The sequence below is a fragment of the Dermochelys coriacea genome, chromosome 18, assembly GCF_009764565.3.
Source record: "Dermochelys coriacea isolate rDerCor1 chromosome 18, rDerCor1.pri.v4, whole genome shotgun sequence".
NCBI classification, from domain to species: domain Eukaryota; kingdom Metazoa; phylum Chordata; order Testudines; family Dermochelyidae; genus Dermochelys; species Dermochelys coriacea.
Window position 1 is genome coordinate 17,569,490 of NC_050085.1, and position 10,999 is coordinate 17,580,488.

At 43.5% G+C, this 10,999-nt stretch overlaps 1 protein-coding gene across 8 annotated transcripts in view; it reads right to left on the bottom strand.

The window, feature by feature from the left end:
- CFAP74 (cilia and flagella associated protein 74) overlaps nt 1-10,632 on the bottom strand; it is a 121,180-nt gene extending 110,548 nt beyond the window's left edge. For 5 of the 8 annotated variants that reach the window (XR_006276333.1, XM_043499912.1, XM_043499914.1 and 2 more), the window contains exons 1-3: nt 10,388-10,630; nt 1,336-1,492; nt 330-420 (exon numbers count right to left, since the gene is read on the bottom strand). Coding sequence is in view for 7 of the 8 variants with exons in the window: in XM_043499912.1 (XP_043355847.1) it covers nt 330-420; nt 1,336-1,465 (221 nt within the window). In the remaining variant the exon portion in view is untranslated. Of the gene's footprint in view, nt 1-329; nt 421-1,335; nt 1,493-10,387 lie in introns of all 8 variants that reach the window. The other 3 variants (XM_043499913.1, XM_043499917.1, XM_043499915.1) reach the window with 2 other exon arrangements.
- Between the last annotated feature and the right edge of the window lie 367 nt (nt 10,633-10,999).

Here is a 10,999-nt window from a genome sequence, read left to right on the forward strand (position 1 = left end):
ATAATAATCTGCTGTACCGCTTGTTTGCATTCCCAAAGTAGCATTAGTACAATTATATTGATGCCTATCTGTTCAACATGTGACCCGAGCCTGGTGTTTTTACACAGACAAAAGTCTCACTTATTTGCAGATCCCAATAAATTCCATGTGATAAATAGGGCCCAAAATTTGTCTGCATCTTACCATTATTGTCTATGCCTTGCTGCTTTCCATTACTAGAACAGCTTAATAAATGATAGTGATAAATAAATCTTCTCCCACAAAAAGCAAATTAAAACCATATAAGAAATTACCAGCATAGTTGATGACTGAATATACAAATTACTCACCCGCTAGAATCAGAGTCCTCTCCAACTCCTTCAGAAGCATCCTTGCTTTTGATTTTATCATCTTCCTCTGACTCTTCTCCAATCTTGTGTCCTAACAAAAATTAAAGAAAAACAACAGTTTAATAAAGATACTTTGGACATTAAAATGTACATTTCCTGCCAAGTCAAAACATGACAAGCAGCACGGAGATGACATCTTAAAAGCTTTATTGCTGTGTATAATCAAAAACTTCTCGTCACAAAATACACATAAAAGCAATTTTACACCTGGGAAATAAAACAGACAAATGCTCTCCACCTTCATTACAGAACTGTCATTGACAATCAAAGGTAAGTGCTATAAGAAGAAAGTTTGTATTAGCTAAATGGAATTCAGGATTTATGGATCATTGATAGGTTTTGGCAGGCAGTATAATAAAATGCTGTCATCAAACACTAACCTATTCTACACTGCATGCATTTATATATTTTTCATTCTTCTAGCTTGCTGCAACAATAATAGAATGATTTCTCACTAAATATTTATGTGGTCTCCATGTACCAGGATGATGATGAAAAAATAAAATGCTTGTCTAAGAAATTTTTCATTTTAAGGTCAGTACCAGCACTACACTCTGAGTAATAATGGGTAATAGGGCACAAAAACAGAAAAGAAGGTCGCATCCAGTAAAATATTTGTATGCTGTCCTTGTGTGATACTAAGGAACTACACAGTCAAAACCTGATTAGTGCGGTCAGTATCTCTGTGAGCAACTGTTTGATTTGAGAAGTAGAGGTACTGAGGATACACAATGAAAGACTAGATTATAATAAGATACACTGATATAAATCTGCAGTAACCTCATAGAAGTCAATGGAATTACTCTGGATTTATACCAATATAACTAAGATCTCAGTTTGACTCCAAATCTATTGTGTGGACTGTACTGTATTGTACTGTCTCAAAGAGCCAAATGAGTTGGTATATTAATATGTCAGTATTTTTAGCAAAATATTTCACCTTTACCTTTCGGTTGGTTCGCCACATTCCAGAACTGATCTGTTACACTGTCATCGTCATCTTTTCCTTGTTCCAAAAATGGTGTAGCGGCTGTCTGTTCCTTTTCACAAATATCAAAGAACTCAGTATCTTCCATACTGGCAATTCTTTTAATAGAATTCAGCTACCAGAGGAAATAATTGGTGTATGAATATTCCCACTCCACACACAAATGCTGACTTCATTTTGAGATGAACTAATCACATTTGATCAAGCAAATATTTCATATATGTGAAATAATTGGCTACAATTTAACATTTAATTACTAGCTTCACACTTTGAGTCTGGATTTTAGTGCATCTCTTAAAGAGAAAACTAGGCCATTTCCAGAGTATTTTCCTACCATAATAAGATCAACAATGATATAGTGCTTCCAAACACATTTTTACCCAGTGATTGCTAGTTTTGTGAGAAATGTCAGGTGTTCTATATTAATTCATTTTTATTAATATTCAAAATATTTCACTCAGCAAGCTATTTATGACAATTGACAAGAAAACAGATTTTTAGCATAGGTTTGCTTCATTTAACAAAATTATGAACAAAAAATGTATGAAGATAAATCAGTTTAAAAATATGGAAATATACCTAACAAAAACATCATTTAGGTATTATAGGGGCCAAATCCAGTTCCCAAAGAAGTATATGGGTGTGAATAGAAATAAAAGCAGGGATATTCATAGTGCATGCATCTATCATGTGTCCAATACCTAACATCTATAGCAGGGGTGGCCAACTTGTGGCTCTGGAGCCATGTGCAGCTCTTCAGAGGTTAATATGCGGCTCCTTGTATAGGCGCTGACTCCAAGGCTGGAGCTACAGATGCTAACTTTCCAGTGTGGGGTGCTCACTGCTCAACCCCCTGCTCTGCCCCAGGTCCTGCCACCACTCCGCCCCTTCCCCCAAAGTCCCTGCCCCTTCCCCTGAGCCTGCCCATGCCCTTGCTCCTCCCCACCAGAGCCTCCTGCACACTGCAAAACAGCTGATTGCGGCAGGTGGGAGGCATGGGGACGGAGGAGGAGGCACTGATTGGCGGGGCTGCTGGTGAGCGGGAGGCGCTGGGGGCTGGAGGGGGATAGCAGATGGGGTGCTGCTTACATATTACTGTGGCTCTTTGGAAATGTACATTGGTAAATTCCGGCTCCTTCTCAGGCTCAGGTTGGACACCCCTGGTCTACAGGATGCACAATTAAGGTTCAGTGTTACAATCTTTGTGAATCCAAAACATCCTATAAGTCAGTGAGAGGTTTCAGTCCACAAGTATTGCAAGGATCAGATTCTTAATGTTATGATAGAAACTAGGGGCCATAAACTCAGGTGGTGTACATTGGGGTAGCTCCATTGTCTTCAATGGAGCTATGCCAATTTACATCACTTGAGAATCAGGGCCTAGAGTTGAAAAAGAACAATTAGGTCATTTTACCCAACTCCTTTTACATACAGAATTGTATCCTAAAATGTACAAACTAGTTTTAATCTAGTGCACCATCTGGATATCACACACTGGTTACTTAATCTTTAATTGTAAATTTCCCTGCTTTTGTGGATCTTAGACATAGCAAGCCTCATTCTGAATGCACTCTCACCAACGTAAGCCAGGGAGCAATTCCATCAGAATTAAAACCTGTGTCAATGGGAAAAGAATCGGGTCCATCAGATTTAGTACAGTTTGTGTTTGAATTACTACATAATCAGTAGAGAAAACAGTCTAATTAGTGGCATCAGTAAAAAGTATGTCTTATTATTTTATTTGTATTATAGCACTCTCTGTAAATTGTTTTTCAAAAAAATCAGCTATTTCATCACTGTTTGGATGTAGCATATTAGCATCTGAAAACAACAAACAATTAACATTCAACAGCACAATTGTTGTGGATTTTTAAACAGAACAAATCTGGCCCATTGTTTCACAGAGAGGGCAAAGTCTGTTTGCACAGTATAAGAGCTGTTATTTGCTGACTGAATTTGTCTATGAATTAAATATTAAAGAACGCGGGAAAGAGGGTCAGACTCCCAGTTATGATCATGCATGTGACTGAACCTTAGGAAGCAAAATGGAAGCGAAGAGGGAACCAAGAGTAAAAGGTCCCATTTTCAAAAGTGACTCAAGCACGTAGGGTCAGAATTATAAAGATACTTAAACATCTAAAGATACATCGAGGTGCCTAGTGGGAATTTTGAAATCACCGAAAGAGATTAGGTGCCTAACTCCCATTGAAAATCTTATTTGGTGCCTAGCTGCATTGTTAGGTGCCTAAATACCTTTAAAAATCTGGCCCTAAATGCTTGTCTCATTTGAAGATGGGACTTAGGAGCTATTGAAAATTTTACCCCAACAAAACAGCCCCCAAATTCAATAAAAATGCCAGGGTGAACAACTCACAGTGAAATATATATAATAATGTAAACTAATACCAAACTAAACAATGGCTTAATCTATCAAGGTGCTAAACACTCTGGCCCCAATTCAGCAAAAAGCATTTAGGCATACATATACATTGAGAAGGATTTGACCCCTTAGTGCTAGTAAGTAACTTGAAAAAGCCTCAATGCTACCTCTATAGTACTAGAGCCAAAAGGTCTGCAGCCTTGTTCAATCCAGCCCTCTTAGGGTATGTCTACATAGCCTGCAGCAGCAAGCCTCACAACCTGGGTCAACAAACTTGGGCTTGCTCTACAGTGCTAAAAGTAGCTGTGTAGATGTTGCGTCTCAGGCAGGAGCTTGTGCTCTGAAGCTCAGCTCCCTCCCCAGGCTTCAGAGACTGAGCTCCAGCCTGAGGTGCAGCTTCAAAGCTCTGTCTACACAGCTTTTTAGTGGGGTAGCATGAGCCCAGTGAGCTTGAGGGAGACTCGCTGCCATGGGCTATGTAGACCTACCCTTATTCAAAATAAGCTAAAATACTTTTACATATGCAATGATAAACAAACAAACAAAAAAACCCGGCCAAGTGTGACTTGTTTAGTCAAGGAGCTACAATAGCTGAGACACTGTAAGTGCTGAATATGATCTGTTTAGTCATACAGATACCATGTGTGACATTTTAATAATGTACATACAGAATTTGCTGTGTGTGACATATTTATTCACAGATACAAAACAACTGCAACAGGTTTTGGCATGTGGTTAGCACACTGTCTGAACAATTTATAATTTCCCTGGAACCATATAAATATTTCAGTCCTATCCCACTGGTTCTGATACAAAGACAAAAATAATCCTTCCATCTTCATGACATTTTACCGGTATAGAGTAGGCTCAGCTTGAGTCACTTCCTCATAACCTTTGTTTCTGATGCATTTCTCTCACTGTTACCAGAAAATACTTCCCCAATGTTGATGAAATTTACCCATATTCAGTAAATACTTTGTGGCATTCACTTGGAGTTATTACCAGATGCTACATCATTAAGACTACTCACACAAAGATTTATGTGCTTAATTTTATGCACATAAGTAGCCCCATTGAATTCAACTGTATGTGCCTAAGTCTTTGCAGGATTGGGACTCGAATCAATTTGAGCTAAATCAATATAAGACAGTGTTAAACCCAAATAAGGGTTTTGTACTGGTTTAAATAAACTGGTTTAAAGCATACCTTTTGTTAAAGTGGTAAAAGTTTGTGTGTAGCCAAGGACTTATTAAACAGGCTTTGTGCTGGGAAACTATGCTGGGGTAGTGGGTGGGGGAATGGCACTCTCCCTGGTTGCTCCTTCAGCTGGGCATGCAGCCTCTGGGTCCATATAATCATCATGGTATGGGTGGAATCCATGAAGCTACTTAGGTGCCTAAACCCAGATTTAGGTGCCTGCATCCCCCACTGCAATCCACAAAACTTCCACCAAACTCACTCACTTGGCACCTGGACAGGCACCCTGCTCTCTCACTCTACATTCAAGGAGGAAGAAGAAGTGGTCATGGTGCCCACCTTATAACTTTTAGCCCAGTAGTTAGATCATTCACCTGAGATGTTGGAGACCCAGATTCAATTCTCCCCTCCCTGGCAGAGAAGGTGAAAGAATTTGAACAGGGATCTCCCACTTCTCAGAAGAGTGCTCTAACCATGGAGCTATGGGTTAATCTAATATCATTCTCTCTTGTTGAAACTCTTCCACTTAGATAAATAAATAAAGAATAACGGGGCCGGACACAGAGAGAGAGATTGGGAAAGACTTTGTAGTCCAGTGGTTGGGGCACCCAAATGGTGGACAGCAAACCCTGGGTCTAGTCCCTCCTCCAATCACTCTTTATCCACAGTGGAAGAGCTTCCACAGGAGAGACACAGGGATCCCCACATCAGAATAGCCATAGTTCAGTGGTTAGAGCACTCTCCTGAGAGGTGGGAAACACTTCCTCCCTCTCTGCCAGGGGGAGTAGGGGTAATTGAACCTGTATCTCCCACATCCCAGAGGAATGCTCTAACAACTGAGCTAAAAGTTATAAGGTGAGCAGTAGCTACACCAGCTAGGTGCCTACCTCTAAGGAAGGGGCAGGGCTTAGCAAATCAGCATCTCCCATTGGCTAGGTTAGGCAGAGAGCTGCCTAGTCTTCTGGCTTTTGTGGACTTTGTTTCCAGGACCTATCTCACCTCATTCATCGTATAAGGAACCTAGGAGCCTAACTCAGCCTTGTGGATCACAGTATGGTTCCTCAAAAAGAAAAGGAGTACTTGTGGCACCTTAGAGACTAACAAATTTATTAGAGCATGCTCGGGGGTCGCATAACTAGTTAGCATGCCAGAGTCCGGACACGGAAAGGATTGACAGATTGATAGCTCTTTCTCGATTCTGTGGGTGGTGGTGCATGGCCGTTCTTAGTTGGTGGAGCGATTTGTCTGGTTAATTCCGATAACGAACGAGACTCTGGCATGCTAACTAGTTATGCGACCCCCGAGCATGCTCTAATAAATTTGTTAGTCTCTAAGGTGCCACAAGTACTCCTTTTCTTTTTGCGAATACAGACTAACACGGCTGCTGCTCTGAAACCTGTCTGTATGGTTCCTGTGATTTTCTAGGTGCCTAACAATTAGGCACCATGACACTCAGCATTGCAATGCCTCAGTCCTTTTGTGGATTCCACATCATGTCCCTATCCCTCTACAATAGACTATGAAGAGCCCACCTCTATCATGTGGATGGTGTATGGAGTTTCCCCCTGAGCTGTGACTCACAACACCCCACCTTCTCACATAATGAAAGTACTGGAGTTTCCATGGCCCAAACCAAATGATGCTGGGAAAATTTCACCCCCTGTGAAAAGAGAAACTTGTGCTTTCCAGATGGGAGACTATGCTATATGTGGCAATGGAGGATAATTGGAGGGTTTGATTCAAAACCTATAAAAAACAATGGAAAGTCTTCCATTAACTTTAATGGGCATTGGATCAGGTCCTAACTGAGCAGCAACAAGAAATGATTTCAAAGAGAGACCTAACATACACCATAAGTACAATAATAACATGGATAAGGATTAAAAACAGCATCAGCACTTTACTATAAAAAATTAGCATGACCTATTTTTATACCATTACGTGGAGAGGGATAATGCACAAAAAATGATCATATTTGTACAGAAGGTTTAAAGAGTCACTGACACTTCATGGAAAACTTTGGTTTCTACGTAGAATGTTTTTTCATTCTGTTGCCATGGGCTATATTTTCTTCTTTCTTGCATTCTCTCTGTTATTAATATCACTTGCAAGAAAAGGGCTTTTGGTTATTCAACGGCTCAAAAATTTCTGCAGCTTTAACTCCACCTTGAACTCACAGAGCTGTATTCCTCACACCACTGGAGAATTTGTCCCATAAACCTCACTATTTGTGACATCAATGACTGCTGCATGAACTATGATACCATAAATACATTTTGATTTTAACCTTCAGATGAGCAACAGGAGCAAATAAAATAATTAATAATAATGCTTTGTGCTTCATCCGAGTACCCCAGAGCACTTGACAGAGGGGGTGAAGTGTTACAAAGCTTAACAAAGAACTTGTTTTCCTGCAACATTAAACTGGGATCCTATTGTCCTCGTGAGTAAATATATATACACACACACACACACACACACGTATACATACACACACAACTTGTATGATACAGAAATAAAATTGGTTCTAAATAGACCATTTTCCAATTTTCCATGAAGTATCAGCTGAGGCAAAAGAGACTGAAGCTACAACCTAGTTTTGAACATCACAGTACATGAGAAGGTCATCAGATAATAACATGATGTCAAAACAGTACAGCAAAGCATTACAATACCATACTATACAACCTAACACGACAATGTATCAAAATGTCATTGTATTGGGAGGCAATATGAATACATTCTGACAAAACTTCACATTGTCAAGAATTAAGTCTAATTAAGTCTAATTTCTCTTGAAATGTGGCAACATAACTGATTGAATTGGGTCAAAATTTATTGTGATATGTTTTTGTACTAATGTTTTTGGTCTGTTTTATGCATGATCTATATTGGGGGATTATTCTTTAAATAAAATAATAAATACATGGGCAGTGAAAGGCATGAAACATAAAAAGTTTCATCATATGGCAGAATAGCTATTTTGCATCACACTACGTCAAAATGCCCGCTTGACACATGACATCGGATCAAATATATTACAGCGTATCACAACAGTGTCGTGCATAATATGACACAATACAATTGTATCAATCATGCTGTGTCAAAATGCCACCATGATATTGCAAATATCTAATGAGATTGAGGCAAACTGTCACCATACAACGTCACATTAAAATATCACGGTGATATGGTGTGACATAACATGCAGTGCAAATATTGTGAGTGTGATGCAATAATCCTGCATCTAAGCATGACATAGAATCATAGAATCATAGAATATCAGGGTTGGAAGGGACCCCAGAAGGTCATCTAGTCCAACCCCCTGCTCAAAGCAGGACCAAGTCCCAGTTAAATCATCCTAGCCAGGGCTTTGTCAAGCCTGACCTTAAAAACCTCTAAGGAAGGAGATTCTACCACCTCCCTAGGTAACGCATTCCAGTGTTTCACCACCCTCTTAGTGAAAAAGTTTTTCCTAATATCCAATCTAAACCTCCCCCATTGCAACTTGAGACCATTACTCCTCGTTCTGTCATCTGCTACCATTGAGAACAGTCTAGAGCCATCCTCTTTGAAACCCCCTTTCAGGTAGTTGAAAGCAGCTATCAAATCCCCCCTCATTCTTCTCTTCTGCAGACTAAACAATCCCAGCTCCCTCAGCCTCTCCTCATAAGTCATGTGCTCTAGACCCCTAATCATTTTTGTTGCCCTTCGCTGTACTCTTTCCAATTTATCCACATCCTTCCTGTAGTGTGGGGCCCAAAACTGGACACAGTACTCCAGATGAGGCCTCACCAGTGTCGAATAGAGGGGAACGATCACGTCCCTCGATCTGCTCGCTATGCCCCTACTTATACATCCCAAAATGCCATTGGCCTTCTTGGCAACAAGGGCACACTGCTGACTCATATCCAGCTTCTCGTCCACTGTCACCCCTAGGTCCTTTTCCGCAGAACTGCTGCCGAGCCATTCGGTCCCTAGTCTGTAGCGGTGCATTGGATTCTTCCATCCTAAGTGCAGGACCCTGCACTTATCCTTATTGAACCTCATTAGATTTCTTTTGGCCCAATCCTCCAATTTGTCTAGGTCCTTCTGTATCCTATCCCTCCCCTCCAGCGTATCTACCACTCCTCCCAGTTTAGTATCATCCGCAAATTTGCTGAGAGTGCAATCCACACCATCCTCCAGATCATTTATGAAGATATTGAACAAAACGGGCCCCAGGACCGACCCCTGGGGCACTCCACTTGACACCGGCTGCCAACTAGACATGGAGCCATTGATCACTACCCGTTGAGCCCGACAATCTAGCCAGCTTTCTACCCACCTTATAGTGCATTCATCCGGCCCATACTTCCTTAACTTGCTGACAAGAATGCTGTGGGAGACCGTGTCAAAAGCTTTGCTAAAGTCAAGAAACAATACATCCACTGCTTTCCCTTCATCCACAGAACCAGTAATCTCATCATAAAAGGCGATTAGATTAGTCAGGCATGACCTTCCCTTGGTGAATCCATGCTGACTGTTCCTGATCACTTTCCTCTCCTCTAAGTGCTTCAGGATTGATTGACATTACCATACCGCAACCTGACATACCATCCTCACATCACAACACTATCATGCTGCAGTGCAGTGCCTCATTATGTTTCACAGCAGCAGCCTGTGAGCATGATTTTGGAGAAGGACCTTACCCCTTTAGGCAGGGTAGGGAGAGCTAATTGCCCCATTAAAATCATGACAGCCTTGGACCATAGGAGCGTAGCGCACCCTGTGACATAACACAGTCGTGGCAGGACACAACACATCACGACTTTGCAAATCTTGTGACAGTGATTTGGGGGAGGGCATGCTTCCTTTTGCCATAGCAGGGCGAACTGCTCGCCCCATTAAAATCACGACAGCCCCAGAACATAGGGGCATAGCACCCCGTAACATTAGGGCATCAGGGCACGACATGCCGCAACAGGGCATGGCTGTCCAGTCACAACACATCGTGACATTGCAGGGCTTGTGACCGTGATTTGGGGGCAGGGACTCGTCCCTTTTGGCAAAGTAGGGAGAACTGCCCCCCCAAATCACAACCACCCCCGAACACAGGGGCATAGCGCACCCCGGGAGGTAATGCAAGCGCACCAGGACTTGACAGGTCACGACATCGGTTTTGGGGACAGGGCTCACCCCCCACGGCGGGACACGGGCTCAGCCCCTCAAAATCGTGTCTGCCCCAGACAGTGTGGGCCCCAAAGCCCCCCCCCTTCAGCTAGCGGGTGAGGCATGAGGGTCAGGGGCTGCACTAAGTTCGGGCACCCCGCTGCAGAAAGGGGCAGACCGGCACCTCAGCAATGCCCCAGCCATTGCACTAATGGCACCACCCCGCCGAGACAGGGACTCAACTGCCGCCAACGGACGGCAGCAACCGACTCCCGCACCTACCTCCCCGCGCCGCCTCCCGCGCCCGTTGTTGTCGGAGCCGCTAAGGCAACGGAACGAACCACTTTGGGAGAGCGGGGGGGGGGGAGCGCAGGAAGAAGCGTTAAAGCCTTAACTCCTCAAAGATGAAGTCCGTCAGCCGCGTAACCCGCCTCGCTGTGACTCCCTGTGAGCTAACCAGCGGCTTGAATTGGGGAGGAGTCCTGCCTGCTTTGGGCTTCTGTGTTCTCCCCTCCCCCCCCCCCAAGAAATGGTACGTTCCACCAGCGCCCGAGGCTGGCAGGCCGCGCAGGGGATCGCCTCTTCCTCCCAGAGGCTGAGCTGGGCCCGCCCCGCTCCCTTCAGCCCCGCCCCTCAGAGGGACCCCCTCACAGCTCAGCCCCCCTTCAGTAACCCCCACGCTCCCAGGCCAGGCCCCTTTTAGTGCCCTCCCCACAGGTCAGCCCCTCCTTCAGTGCCCCCCCGTCAGGCCCCTTTCAGTGCCCCTCTCACAGCTCAGCCCCCCCTTCAGTGCCCCCCACGGTGACCCCCCCGTCAGGCCCCTTTCAGTGCCCCTCTCACAGCTCAGCCCCCCCTTCAGTAACCCCCACGCTCCCAGGCCAGGCCCCTTTTAGT